Source organism: Giraffa tippelskirchi, chromosome 2, assembly GCF_054371585.1.
Source record: "Giraffa tippelskirchi isolate mGirTip1 chromosome 2, T2T-mGirTip1v1.2.pri, whole genome shotgun sequence".
Classification (NCBI taxonomy): Eukaryota; Metazoa; Chordata; class Mammalia; order Artiodactyla; family Giraffidae; genus Giraffa; species Giraffa tippelskirchi.
The window spans coordinates 205,203,244-205,218,807 of NC_137276.1; the positions used below are offsets into that span (position 1 = coordinate 205,203,244).

At 34.5% G+C, this 15,564-nt stretch overlaps 1 protein-coding gene across 3 annotated transcripts in view; it reads left to right on the forward strand.

Annotated features, from left to right (window-relative positions):
- ROBO1 (roundabout guidance receptor 1) overlaps window positions 1-15,564 on the forward strand; it is a 1,242,585-nt gene that overhangs the window by 1,116,582 nt on the left and 110,439 nt on the right. For all 3 annotated transcript variants that reach the window (XM_081552483.1, XM_081552494.1, XM_081552499.1), the window contains 3 exons: window positions 11,157-11,277; window positions 11,778-11,916; window positions 14,350-14,477. In XM_081552483.1, coding sequence (XP_081408609.1) covers window positions 11,157-11,277; window positions 11,778-11,916; window positions 14,350-14,477 — 388 coding nt within the window. The remainder of the gene's footprint in view (window positions 1-11,156; window positions 11,278-11,777; window positions 11,917-14,349; window positions 14,478-15,564) is intronic.

Below are 15,564 nucleotides of genomic sequence, written 5' to 3' on the forward strand. Positions count from 1 at the left end.
TAATCATGGATGAAATGTTTCTCTAGAGATACACTTTTAAAATTTATCTTAAAACCTTGCTTATAAATCTTGCCTATAATTTGGAAAATATTTAAATGATATAAGAATACTTTTTGTAAATTCTCTATTTTTAAAAAGTTGACTTTTCTAAATGCTTGTAATTTCAGTGTTTGCTCATGATGACCCCAGACATAATTTTCTGTTTACCACAGGAAGAATGAATTGTAATCTTTAAAAAACAAAGTAGTAAATTGAAAAATGCATTTGAGTGTACAGCATTCTCCCCTTAAAACATGGTTCAAAATGCAGAAATCACATAAATTATTTTTAGCCTTTATATTTAAATTATTTTTAATCTGAGCAAAGGGATTGGGATTTTCTTTTCATTACCTATTATTGGCTAAAATTGGTTTTATTTATTTCTCCATCTTGTTCATATTGTCACTTTTAAAGATGCTCTCTCAAAAAATAATCCCAAGTCTTATGTGCAGGCTGATATCTAATTTAATGCTGATTCTGCCTTTCTTTTGTTTCAAGGCAAGTTGCTATAAAAGTACTAATACTCTATTAGTAACATCTGACCACTTCAATTTTTATCTCTTTCAGCCTGAAGAATTTGATAATATGATAAATCATACACTTGTAAAATAATCCAGTGTGCATTAAGAAAATTACTAACAGATGGCACAGGTTTTCTCTTCTTAAATCTTACAAATCTAGGTGATCACGAAGCTTTAAAGGCTGATCACACTAGAAAAAGGCTCATGTTTAAGTCAGCTTTAAGATCATCATCTTGTATAGGAAAATTTCAAAAGCAATTGAACTCAATCTGTATAATACTAGTTAAAATGATGGAACTCTGTCTCCTTGAGTGGATAAAGTATAATTTGCTAAGGAATCCATTATTTCTTATTTCTTTGCCTTTTAGCAGTCACAGTGTCACTCTTCTCTCACCTAGATACATCATATCACCTCATTGCACTATGCATCATGCTTATAAAAGATCATGTCAGGTTTTCCCATCTTTATTAGGAAAACTTACACATATCTTGTTCGAATTTTAAATATGTCACAGTAGTAAGTACATATTTATATGGGAAAAGAAGAGCCATCCCTCCATAGAGGAACTAATGTAAGATATTTACCTAACTAGATTTCTCCTACAAAGAACACATGCATATGTGAAATGTAAACAGGTCTGTCTTTTCCACTGGCAGCTAGATGGATTAATGGCAATTAGTTTGGCTATTCGGATCACTCAGGCTTAAATACGGAGTGTAATGGAAGGAGGGCCATCAATCTAATGCTCTCAGGGAGGTCCACCAATAGCACCTATTTCTTCCCCAAGCCATTGAGTCTCTCAATCTATATGAGACATTGCTGATTTGTAGTTTGTGGCATGAGAAGCACAGAAAATAGGAGCTCTTGTTTTTTGTCCAAAAGTAAGTGCACTAGGTAAACTTTACTTTGGATTTATGTAGAATGAACTCCAATCACTTGCTAAATGATCTGGAGCAAGTTTCTGATATGCTCTGAGCATTAGTTTTCTCATCCTTTAATAGAAAAATATATCTCACCTGTGAGACTATTATAAAAATGAATGATGATGCATGCAACAATGCCATATACACAGCACATGTTGCTACCTCATGGTTCTCATTAATCATGACAGTAATGATATTCCAGGTTGTTTAAATACAGTAGTATATTTATGAAATTTACCACAGATTCACTGATGTATTTTTCATGTGTTTGAGGAGAAGACTGGCAAAAGCATTTTACACTTAGGACATAACTTTTTTCAGGTTTTTCCAGTTGTTAAGTCATTTAAAAACTCCTGTTGAAATGTTAGCATCTTTAAATGTATGTATTACTTTGGTATGAGGTCATCAGAATTTGAGTTTTTCTCTGTACAGCAATAGAAAAGAGTGTATGTCCAACAAATTCTCAAATATCAAGCCTTTCAATGAAGAGATGATGACCAAAATCAAAGAATTCTATGTATCCAACATCTCAGATCTTGAAAAATCTGATAGTGTGCTTTCTCCGTGGGAGTGGAGCAAGATTCTAGAGATACAGAAAACTCCTTGCCACTGTAGAATTTCCATTTTATATAGAAGAGAAACAGTAAGCATAAGACAGAATTTTTTGTTTCTTACTGGTTTTAATCTTACTCTTTCATTTTCCCACTGACTGATATCACAAACATTAGAACGGTGCCCACCTGAAAAGTTCTGAATGCTGAAACCTCCTATTTAGGTTTGTATGGAAGAAACCTAGGATTCACGAAATTCTGAATTTCAAATCAAAGTTCAAACATAATTTATAGCCTTAGGGTTGGGAGCAATCCAGAACACTGACATCCTTAACACTATTCATACTTTTTTCACATATTTTCTGTTCAGAATGTTTTTGTCTTCACTGGGGAACTTTACTGTTTATGGTTGGAGAAAGACTGTTGCAAATGTATCATTCCCAATGGTGTTTGAAATACTCTTCAGGTAGACATTTTCACTTTTGTTTTTGCAGATAGCTGTAGAAATATAAGGGACAGGATACATTTATTTTGACTTATTTATCCACAAGATGACCATTAGTTCTCTAGAAATAGTGAGAAGTACATATGCATAATTATGAAGATTAATGTAAGCCACGAAAAAGAGTTCCTTTAAGCCCTACCTCAGACCTTTCTCCCCAAGATTCTATTCTGTCCCTCACATGTGTAAATTATCCTATTTAGTTTCTCTTAGGTAGTATGTAGATATATTTTCATTTGTTTTACCGTGTGTTGTGGTGGAGAAGAGGGATCTATCATCCTTTATCTTATCATGTGTCTCTTACGAAATGAGGCACACATTTGCCAAATAAGGGAGCCAGGTTCCGGCATAGTCTTGTGATCAATAAAGAGAGTGAAGCAACTGACCATATGGATATTGAATCTCTGACCCTGTCTGATGAGCCCTGACTCTGATTAATCAATTAAGCTTGTCACATGCAAGTCGCTTCTTGTTCTCTTGACTCTTTTAGATTAAAATACCACAGAATGGGGATGCATGTTTATTTCAATTTGTGGCTTATTTTAGGGATCTTCATACTTGTATAGAATCTTAATAAACAGTAGTAAGTGCTTTTATTGCTTATTTATTTTTTTTAGGTTACAAATTTATTTATATAAACAAGTCTCCTTACTTAATTTCTATACTTCATTTCTATAAAGTCATTCTGCATTTCTGAATCTAAGAATCCCTTGCATACTCAGCCTTGGTTTGGACTTTGTCTGCCATGGTTATATGTTTTCTTCATAATATAAGTGAATTTAAATTTCACAAATAACAAAACAGTGTCTCTGGAAAAGGTATTATCTTAGCAAGGCATTTGGTGGTAAGGGAAATTCTCACACTGGACCAAAACTGTAGAAAAGAGCTAAGCGTAAGAACCTGTGGTGAGAAAAAAAAAAAAAAAAAGGATTTACTGTTTGAAAAGTGTTTTCAGCTGGTGGACATGTAACTCAAAAGAGCCAAGTGCTTAAAAATGAGCTTTTCTCCCCTCAAATATGATGAGCATTTTTCATCTTTATTTCTAGAGTATAGTCATAATTCCTCCATAGATTTTTATTTCAGGCTATCCTAACAGTGACTATGTAAATTCAGAATTATAGCCAGATGGTTGGAAGAGGTGATAAAAAGCAATCCTGTTTTCGTAGGAAAGTGAAAATTGCCCATAAGACTTTGTTTTTACCTTTAAAACAGCAGGACATTGTTTCATGAGACCTGTGAAGGAACTAATACATTAACTTTAATGGCTGGGAACTAAATTAATTTCTCATATGCATGTAGAATACTACCATGTAATACGTAGAATTTTCAGAGGTAAAAATCAATCAACTTAAGTTACTTTGCGGGGATGGCTAGCACAGGCTGTTTTCTTCTCAAACCACTCTTTTATATTGTCTCCTTTTTATAGGATTCACTTTTGGGTTCTGATCTTAATGACTTGGGAACCAGACACCTGGGGAATCAGCTAAAAGCCCTCACTGTTTCATCTGCTCTCCATTTCACCGGCAGTCGGCAGTTGTCTGCCCCTGGTTTGGAATACAATAAATTAGAGATGGCTTTCCCGGTTGACTGGCTCAATAAAATGGTGTCCAGGAGAAAATGCCAAACCCAGGTCTTCATATTGACTTTGAACCATACTTAAGCAAGCAAAATAGGTGTCTTTTAAGAAGACAGGACCTCCTTTTTTTAAAAAATTATTAGTCCTTGTTAAAATTAAGATTCATGGCAAGATCATCTGGTGATATAAACTAGATATACAGAAAGGTAATAATTTATACTTTTGCACAGAAAATCATCCTCTCCCTTTAACTTAACTATGCCTCTCTGCAGGGTGGCTCCCACTTGCCTGCAATTAGCAGTACAGCCCTTCCTGTTATAGTCTATAATCAAATTATCCTAGGTGTGCTTCTGCGGCATCAAACAGCCAACTACCAATTTATAAACTGCTATGAGGAAGAAATGAGAAGTTTAGTTGGAGAAATGAAAATCACAGAGAAATGCAGCTGCCATAGTCCTAGGCAGCAATTCTCCCAGGCCTGTATTCTCAGCTGGCAGCTCCCCAAGCTGTGGAGAGAGCCACGTGTCCCCACTGGGATAATTGCTTTTTTCTGCATGAGTCTCTTGTTGCTTCTCTCTGATGATCGAGTGTGTTTAAACTCTTGGCAGAAATCATGTTGGTTTTTAAATGGTATTGTAAAGTGGCCCAGCAAACAAATAAAATTGGATCATGTTCTCTTGTATGCATGTAGCCCAAGCAAATATGGAATGCCAATGGAGAGATCCTAATTGCCTGTTTTTCCTCTCAATTCCCCGCCTAGGAGAACAGTTGAAAGACATACAATAACTTACATTTTTTTCCCCTTGTAACACTCTCCCTTTTAATGTCACCAGGTAAAATGTAGAATAGTCATTTGCTTTCAATTTGTCATTTTCATAATTTCTTTACAATGTGTATGTACTTACCCAGGCATCCTTTTGTTGCACAAGACGTTTTACGTGTGAAATTGCATGAACGTCGTTCCTACCTTTAAGAAGGCTATAAAGACCAAGGATGATTGGCCTAAGAATGAACAAGCAAATGGATAACTAACGTTCAGATGAAAAATTTTCACAGTGTGATGGAAATCTTACTAATTGTTTTTTCATAATGTATACTGAGAAAATATTGTAAATAATAGCATATAATTTATTTTTCTTAGTTTAACCCACCTGTGTTGTACAGTCTCTCATTTTGTATGAGGAGTCCATATTGAACTGGTCATGAGTACATGGCAGCTATGTATAACAGCCTTTGGATAACTAGCATGAAATCAGGTTACATCTCATCAAGAAGCTTGAGTGGGAAGTATTTAAGACAATTCATTTCTTCTTCCTTCTTCTTCTTTTCCTCTGTCTCTCTCTTCTCTCTCCTTTTATTAAAGGTCCTGTGAAGCAGAATGAAGTAGGAATAGAGAGTTGAATTTTTTTTGAAAAATATATTGAGAGGCAATAGCCTTTATGAAAAGTAGAGAGGAAATAAACTTTGTTAGCCAGGAAGAAGAACTGTGATTTGCCTAACCATGGTTTATTACTTTGTTTATTCATCTAAAATAAAACTTATGTTGGAGATTTTAATATGAAATTTTGTTGTTATGGATACATGAAAATCACTTTTAAAAACATTATTTTGTGTGACAAGGTTAGTACAGATCAATAGAATAAAGATTAAGTTCTTGAAATTTCTTTCTATACTTAAGTATTGATGATGATTCGAATGGTAGATATAAATTATTTTATATCAATGTTTTTGATAACTGAAGTTTTTCAAAAATTTAAATTTTGATCTACTTGCTAACTCCATTAAAATTTATGTTCCAAAAAGTAAAACAGCAAAACTATGAATATGTATCTTAAAAAATATAATGTACCTATATTTTATATTAAACCATGATTAGTAAAAACATAAAATTATTTAATTCTCAGCATGGCTCTTTTATTAAATGTTCTTATCGAACTGCTTACCAAGAGTGTGAATAAGAAATATTGCCAAATAAGAAAGACTGTATTCTTGGATAGTATATAAGAGCCAAATTATGTGAATTATCTTTTATTTGGTTACAATTTTTTAGATTGCTGTGAGACATGTGTTTTATCAAACTCGTTGCCTATCATATGTACAGTATAATTGCACTACCACCAGTGTTTTTCCTTCATTTAGAATGCAACCTTTGTTTTTGAAAGTTGATATGGTATATGTTAGAAGGCATGGATGCTTCAACTGGAATTGTTCACATTAATGGTTGATACACTTGGAACCAGACTGGAAGGTGATGGGTATTTTTTCACTTCCTATCACTCTCTGCTCCCTGATCAAATAAGAGATCTTTGGTGGAGGCTGGTTTTTGTTGTTACTGTTGTTGAATTAATGCTAACGTTTAAAGAAATAAAAACTGTTACTCTGACTCTTCTTAACATGTCTCGGTTTCACCACGGTGAATGTCTGGAGGCTATGACTGGCATCTGGGGTTCCTGTGTCTTGTGGTCATTAAGTCTTAAACCCATGAAAAGTACTCTTCCTCCAGTTGACAACAGCTTGGTATCTGTTCTTCAAGTTAAAGATGCAGGCAGAATTGACAGCATTGCTATGAAGAGATATTCTGCCCAAAGAGGCTTAGTAGTGAATTGTTTAAGGATGATACCCTGTACTATAATTCAAAGCCTCTCTGCTCATTTACTTTGCAAAGCAATGTGAAAACATGATAAAGAATCGTTTTTCAGAAAAAATAATTTCTAAACCTGGGTGCTTTAAAACTGCCACTCATATTAACCCTGCTATTGTCTTTACTACTGTAAATGAATATTTCTGAGCCTTTAATTTTTCAGAAAATTGTAAAAATTAAGTACTACCCAATTTCCCGTAGGTATAATGACACCTATTTGTGTCTTATGTGTATTATTTACACATATTTCTCTTCTAGCATTCTAAATCAGTGTTCTTTTAATCCATTGTTAGGATCTATTTTAAAAATAGTATTTATAGTAAGAAATACAGATTTTGAATGCAACATCTACTTAAGGAAATGAGATAAATTATATGACAGTTTGGTGGTTAGCAATTTGAAATCGTCTTTGAAGCCCTTAATATAATTAGTGGTTTCGTTTTTGGTCTGCTGAATTCAAGTCACGTTAGGTTAATGTAATTAAAAGCAGAAAAGATTTTGTGTAGCAGAACTAGTTAATTAGCCCCAGTTGGTTTAGTATGTTAACCTAGAGGTGTATGGATAACATTGTGGGGGTGATGCCTGAAAAAAAAATTCCTGTGTAACAGATACTGCAAATCATCTGACTTGCTTTAGGGTAGAAAATGAAGACATACCAAGAAGTTCATTTTAAGTTCATCTTTATTTCTGATTTTAAGCACTGATTGCAGGGTAAGCTGTATATGCCATAGAATAACCAGATAAAAACCTTAATTTACTTTTTAAAAGAAAGCTTGCTTCTCTGTGTGCAGAGATAATGTTCCTTCTTGTATTCTGGAAATAAGAATTCTGATTGTAGTTTTATTTGTGCTCACCAGAAAAAAAATATGAAATGATTCTCTTCACTTTTGTTTGACAGGCTGCATCTTATTCCTAATTTTTCTATATGATCTTGTTAGTAAACAACACAATAAAGGAGATGAAAGCATTCTAGAAGGGATTTCAGAGTTCAGAGAAGTCTTTAAGTACCAGGAGACAAGGCTTTTACCCCTAAGGAAAAAATCGTTTATAGCTTCTTAAAGGGAAAATGCTAGTATATAAGAATCCCACATATCAAATACATTGAGGTATTCCTTACCTTAATGTCACTAATTTTTTTTTTTAACCTGAGACTGGTTCTGAAGAAAAATATAAAGTGTAAAGTTTTTTTAAACTTAAAAAATTTTTTACCATCTCCTTTCTCCTCCTCTGGCTCCTTCCCCAAAAGGAGCAACACCACTGGGAACTTTTTTGTTTTCATCTAGTATGTAGATAGCTGAGGCCCCCCCTTTAAGCACTGTCTAGAGCTTATGGAAATGTGGGCTTCTAATGTGGTTACTACTGAGGGCTGGTTAGGTAGATGGTAATGAGGAAGAGGGACCTCTGCTTGGATTTTTGACACAGGCTAGATGCCAGCATATTGTCTGAAAGCTTAACACGTTCTGCATCTCCACTACCCGGATTATGTTAATTGAAGTAGTCCTGCTGCATGCAGTGTTTAACATTGTGTCTGTTCATTATACAAACGTGTTTTTGATAGGTTTACAATTTGGCTGTCAGATCCAGCTGCAGGAAGAAATCTGCCAAGAAACATTTCTTAGCTTGTTTTAAATAGTGCGATTTTCACATTTCTAGTATTTTGTATGTGCTAGAAGACTTATTTTTCCTTTCTCTGTAGAGCGAGGAAGTGTCAATTTTTGGTTTACAAAGGGGCACTAACATTTAGAATATACAAAGTCACCTTTTACAATCAATATTTTTATATAACTCAACATAAAATGGTAATTGTTAACAGTAGGTTACTGTTTAAAAGTGGTATGTTATATTTGATTGGGGTTATAGCACTAGGTTTTTTTTCTATTCTTTTGTTTATTGAAAACAAGAGGCCATCATGCAGTCCACATTTGTGACCACAGAGAATAGAATTATGGCTTTTGGTTTGCTCTGTTTCAATTCAGCCATTGACATAATGCCAAAATCAATGTGAACTTATGGAAATTAAAGACTGTCATCTTTATCCATTATTTTTTCTGTTTCTCAGTTTTCGATACTTTTTTTGTTTCTTCCTTCACTTTTGTCAATTTCTGTCTCTATCATCTCAAGGAAAAAAAGTTTCTCCCAGGTTTAGTGAAGTTTGTTTGATTTTCCATTTAAGTTGTAATGTTCATTTTGGGCTATTTAACCCTATTGCCAGCGAATATAGGGTGGAATGTAGAGTTTTATAATGAAAATGTCTTGTTGATGGGATGGAAGTTATGTGGGGGCATTTATACTAATCTGGGGATTCTTCTCACTGTTTTTTTCAGATAGAACAAGCATTTATGATATTATATAATTTTAACCCCTCCCTCCTTTTGTCATTTTAATTCAGCATTTATCTTTAGGTCAGAGCCAGGTCTTCAGAACAAGGCTTGTCAGTTTTAGCACTATTGACATTTCGGGTGTGTGATAATATTCTTTATGTGGTGGACTCCTGTGTATTGTAGTATATCATTGAAATGAAAATGCAGCTTATAGAAAACCATATATCACATAATTTTACTTTAGTAAAAGTATGTGTGAGATGTAGTTTTTATATCTCTATATCCATATCTACTCATCTATATCTATATTGAGAGAGAGGGAGGGACAAAAGAAAAATGTTCACAAAGTATTGACAGTAGTTAACTTTTGGAAGGTTTTTTTTTATGTGACATTTTGTTATTTTTATTCTGTTTGAGAATTTAAGTAAGTATATATGAAAAGAATAACTCTCATTAACATATCTTGTAACTGCTATAAACCTGTATAAAAATGCTTCATTAGATAATACACTAATTTTATCTACAAAAGCCGTTTGCATTCATCAAAAATCTTTCAGGTGACTACTCTATGCAGACGTTTTTCTAAGCATGAAGGACAGACTCATGAACGATGTAGAGAAAAGTTACAGAAGGTTCCTAAAATGATACCTGGAGAATCATGATCAAGGACTCAAAAAAATATCAAGTTCTAAAACCCTCCAAATTAAAGCCACTTTGTTAATATTTGATTTGTCCTAATACATAAAGATTTGGTTACAATCTCTAGTTTGGGTATCTGAATTGAAATGAAGCAATTTAGGCATTTCAAAACCATGTGACCTCCGCCGTGATAAAGTAGTAAACTCCTGGTGTAGGATGAAAAAAAAAAAATCTATTTGAATGGTTCCTTCCTTCCTTCCTCCCTTCCTTCTCTCCTTGCTTTCTTTCTTTTATTTATTTATTTATTTTTTTTGTTTCCTCCTTTGTTTAATCTGTAGACTGTAAAGAATAACTTTGAGGTCAAAACTTTGAGGTCAATAACTTTGAGGCCATAAATAAACATTCTGGAAGTTCTCCCTGACAAAACTTTTCTAAGGTTCAGAGCTTTATAGATATTCATGGTTAATTGAACTCCACTCCCCACCAAAAGCATATTACATTAAGTAAAGAAAGTTTAATTTCCTCATCCCAATCTTAATTCATGGTTAGCTTCAGCCTACTTATTGTATTGCAAGTCTGCATATATTTGTAATTAATTCTTCTTCAAGTAATTAAGTGTTCAAGAGTGTACCCAAATGAATTTCCAGATGATTTATTGGGATCTGCTCAGTCTCTGCCTCCTAAGTCCCTAAGAAACTGTTGGGCAGAAATAAAATCTATGTTTTTTAGGACATGTCAGTTTCTGCAGTGTTTTGGAAATTAAGATATATTCCTTTAAAGCAACTCTGGCAAGTTAAGTAATGAGAATTAGTTTTGTTTCCACATCTTGTAATACTAGAGTATGGTTCTTGAAATTACTTATAGCTAATATGTATTTGTGTAATAATTACAGTCACATAGTATTAAGAATTTCCCAAACAGTGCAGTCCTACTGTATAGCACAGGGAACTATATTCAATATCCTGTGATAAACCATAATGAAAAAGAATATAAAAAAGAACGTACATATATTTATAGCTGAATCACTTTGCTATACAGCAGATATTAACACAGTATTATAAATCAAATATAGATGAATTTAAAATTTTTTCCTTTTTCTTTTTTCCACTTATTGCTCATGCAATTTTTTGGTTTTCCTTTAATTAAATAATATGAAAGAACCCGGGCAGTCTGGGAACACAAATTTTTAGTTATACAGAATATAATAACTTTACAAGAAATGTAGGTAAGGAAATATTTTGCCTCCTTTATATGGTACCTTTGGAATAAATTCTGTTTAAAGTTATTACCTATAAATATGGCAAATACTACACATCCGCTTTTTTATTTAATTAGGCTTTCTTTGCATGCTTAGGAAGTTGACTTCACTTACAAAGATCCCTGTCATATAAAAATTACTAAAGCAGTTTTAATGATATTCATGTGAAACTTTTTCTTTTAAGATACGAGGAGGAAAGCTCATGATTACTTACACCCGCAAAAGTGATGCAGGCAAATACGTTTGTGTTGGTACCAACATGGTTGGGGAGCGTGAGAGTGAAGTAGCAGAGCTGACTGTGTTAGGTAAGTACAGTTTTATTTGACTTGCTTAACTGTAAAGTGAATCTCTTATTATTAGTAGTACATTTATGCAGCAATCTGCATGCCAGTGCAGGAGATGCGGGTTGATTCTTAGGTGGGGAAGATCCTCTAGAGAAGGAAATGGCAACCCACTCCAGTATTCTTTCCTGTAGAATCCCATGGACAAAGGGCTAGTGTCCTTGGGGTCACAAAGAGTCGGACACGACTGAGCGACTAAACCACAACAAGGGAAAAAGAAATGGCCTCTTCTAGAAGGTAAACCAGTATTTTGGGAATGGAAAAAAGACAGATGAAATTAGTAAAGCAGCCTTAGATAAAGTAGCCAAGACATAGAAAGACAAATAGGAGGAGACACCACACTGAGAGAGGAGAAGTGGGGAACTCTGTGGAATACTTTCTTAAATTATAAATCTGCTCTTCCATAACATCCAAAATGGTTTTAAGTTTCTGTATTTTTTTGAGATGACTTTTTCTAATTTTAGAGAGACCATCCTTTGTGAAGAGACCTAGTAACTTGGCAGTCACTGTGGATGACAGTGCAGAATTTAAATGTGAGGCCCGAGGTGACCCTGTGCCCACCGTACGATGGAGGAAAGATGATGGGGAACTGCCCAAGTCCAGGTATGAATGAGAATTTAATGATGGGATTCATCTACCCAGAATTTCTATGGTTCTCATCTGACCACTATTCAAATATAAGCCACTAGAATGGTTTTCTTTGGACTCTTTGATCTTCTTGGGCCAGACACAGTAACAGAGATAATTAGAATCAGAAGGTTGCCATGCTTTCTCTGAGAGTTTCAGATAAGACTGTACATTCATGAGCCCAACCTGCCCAGGAACCCTTGTAAGATGTGCTATTCCTTAAACAGTTTTCTCTTTGTCCAATCAGACTACAGTTAATACCAGTGTCTTATATGGGAGTAGGTAGGGAAGGGAGGTACAGCATTAAAGATATAACTATGAACCAATTAAAAAGCAGACTTCCTTTTCCTGAGCTACAGTATCACCAGGGAATGGTGGAAGAGGTCAGAGTTTCTTGGTATCTGTCAGATCCTTAAATTGCCTAGAAGCAGAGATACACTCCCAGCCTTAGGGAATGAGGTAATGAAATGAAACTTTCAGGCACTGCCTTGAAGCTGTCATCTCTCCTGTGGCCCTTCATTCACCAAACATACCTTGAGCCTCCATTAGGTTTGCGGGTTACAGCAATGGTTTAGATAAAGATTCTGTTGTCAGTGAACTCACCAAAGGAGACCTGTATGGATAGATTCAGAGTAACATAGCAAACCTTTTTATTGCATAAAGGTAGACCTGTGGGAGCAGAAAATCAGGAGAGAGTTCTCAAAGGAAAGTGACAAAGAAACAATGTCTTGAAAAATATATCAACTTGATAAACAGAAACAGGAGAAGAATATTCAGGAAAAGAGACATAATAACACAGACACAAATCCAAGAATGTTTTGTGTGGTGGAAAGAGCATAACAGCACATGGGGCCTGGGGCAAGAAGTTATGGGAAATCAGGCTGGAGACAGAGAGGCTGAATTCACAAGACTTTGTATGGATTAAAGGATTTTTAATCATATGGCATGTACTTGATGAGCCAAGAGAGACATTACTATGTACTCGATTGCTTTTTAGAGAAAATAAAATTTTTAGCATTAGGGCTATCACATCAATGGGGGTGAGGCCAACGTCTGGGTCACCATTGTTGTTGTCCAGATAAGAGATGTGAATTGCCTGAATGGGAAGATAAGATGGAAATAGGATAGGGGTCCATTATCAAGACCAAACTGATGAATTGAATGATTTGTTACATATAGGGAGCTGGTGAAGGAAGGGAGGTAGACTGTGTTATGAGAGGGAGTTGTTTTATGTGCTAGGGTTAGAAAAGAAAGTTTTATATAACATATTAAATAGTAGGTGTCTGTGGGATATGATGTCTAATTACTAGTCAGGATAATGAACTTGGGCTTACATAAAATAGGAGCTAGAAATATTTGTGTAGTCGATCAATATATAACCTACTGGATAGTTTAACTCAGGGATTTCATGTAGAGTAAAAAGAAGATTAAAGTGCAATTTCAAGGGACATCCAAAATTTAAGAAAAAGGAAGATAAGACAAGGCAAGAGAATTCTAGCATGAGACTGTCTGGGTACAAATACCAACTCTGCCATTAAAATAGCTGAAGAACAAAGCCAGTTTACCTTACCTTCCTATGCCTCAGTTTTCTTATCTGCCAAATGGAGATGAGTGTAATACTTTATAAGTTGTTATAAGAATTTTAAAATAGAAAACCTCCAGAATACTTAAAGTCTGACATATAATAAGAATTTATTTAACGATCATCTAAATTTTACTCTGAGTACAGGAGCTTGAGGAAAGAACTGAATAAGTGCCAACTTTGCCCAAAAATATTCTGTTAAAAAGTAGTTTAATGAAATATCATATGCTAACACATATGTATGGAATCTAGAAAGATGATACTGATGAATCTATTTGCAGGGCAGCAATGGAGATACAGATGTAGAGAATAGACTTATGGACACATAAGTAGGGAGAGGGTGGGATATATGGAGAGAGTAACATGGAAACATACACATTACCATATGTAAAATAGATAGCCAATGGGAATTTGCTGTGTGACTCAGGGAACTCAAACCAGGGCTCTGTAACAACCTAAATGGGTGGGATGAGGAGGGACGTGGGAGGGAGGTTAAAGAGGGAGGAGATACAGGTATACCTATGGTTGATTCGTGTTGATGTTTGGCAGAAACCAATACAATACTGTAAAATAATTATCCTTCAACTAAAAATAAATAAGCTTAACTTTGAAAAAGTAGTGTAATATTTTTGCCCCTGTGAATATAAAAAATGCTCATTTCTATGTACATGCTTACATAGAGGATTGCCACATTATTTACCTTTTGCTTTAAATTTTCTGAAGAGAATATTGCATGTGATTCAGTGTCTAAATATGCCACAATTGTGACGATGGAATTTTTCAAGTAGAAGCTTACTTAACTGTGCTTTCTTTTGTTACATAACTAGATATGAAATCAGAGATGATCATACCTTGAAAATTCGGAAGGTGACAGCTGGTGACATGGGGTCATATACTTGTGTTGCAGAAAACATGGTTGGAAAAGCTGAAGCATCAGCTACTCTGACTGTCCAAGGTAAGATCTGGGGAACATTTTTTGAGGTTGACTTATAATATGAGATACAACATTGATGTTTTAGACTATGATAAATTAGTTTGTATAAATTATAGACTTTAAATAGTGCTATGTATATTGTATTTCAAACATATTTAAAGGAAATTATTGTTTTGCTTATAGGAGCCCTATAAGTGTTTTTGTTACAGGAGAAGTACAAGGGCTTTTTTGTCTTGGGCAGGTAGAGGAAGAGAATGTGCTTTAATCTCTGGGTCTTCAAACATAGAGCTTTAATTAAATGACAGGTATTGCCACAAAAATTTGATCTTTAAATGGAAATAAATCTACTGTTCCTTCAGGTCATGCACTTTCAAGTGTCTGTTCAGCACAAAAAGGTGAAAAGATTGTTTCCTTCTAGAATGTAAGCTCCATCCACAGAGTAGGGACTTTTGCAGTCTTTTTCTGTGCACACAGTGCCGTTGACTTAACAGACACTAAATAAATATTTGTTGAGTGAGTGAATCACATTTGTACTTTGCTAATTTTGATGAAGATTTATTATTTGGTGTGATGTGAACCAAAATGGATGCCATATTCTACAAGTTTTTGAACGTCAAAGTCATGTCTGTAACTGATATGCAGAAATGGTTCTGTCACCTCCTTTGAGTCTGTAATTTCATATGTTTTTTTCGTTCTCATAGTATCTTTCCTTCTTCCATGATGTCATGCTTACTATGTCTTACCTGAGAACTTTTTTTTTTTCTTTTTTTTTTAGGGACATTATTTATTGTGGTATTTGAGAGACAGTGACCTTTAAAGAACTTTGTGTTGGTGAAAAAAAATTCCATATTTTGACAAGTATATAGAGTAAAAAGGGATTTTGGCCATAAACCACTTAGCTTGTTTCTGAGTATGACATTAGCAACACTTTCTCTGTCATCATTTCTGAGCACTGTCTCCTCTAAGGCTATTATGAAGAAAAAGGTGCCTTTGGAGGGAGTGCTTCTACTGTGGGCTTTCTACAAAGGAGCCTTGTGGGCTTTTTACAGTAGGAAAAAAAAAAGAATAAAGAATATTTCCTTCCTGTCTCTAAAGCCATTATGCCCCA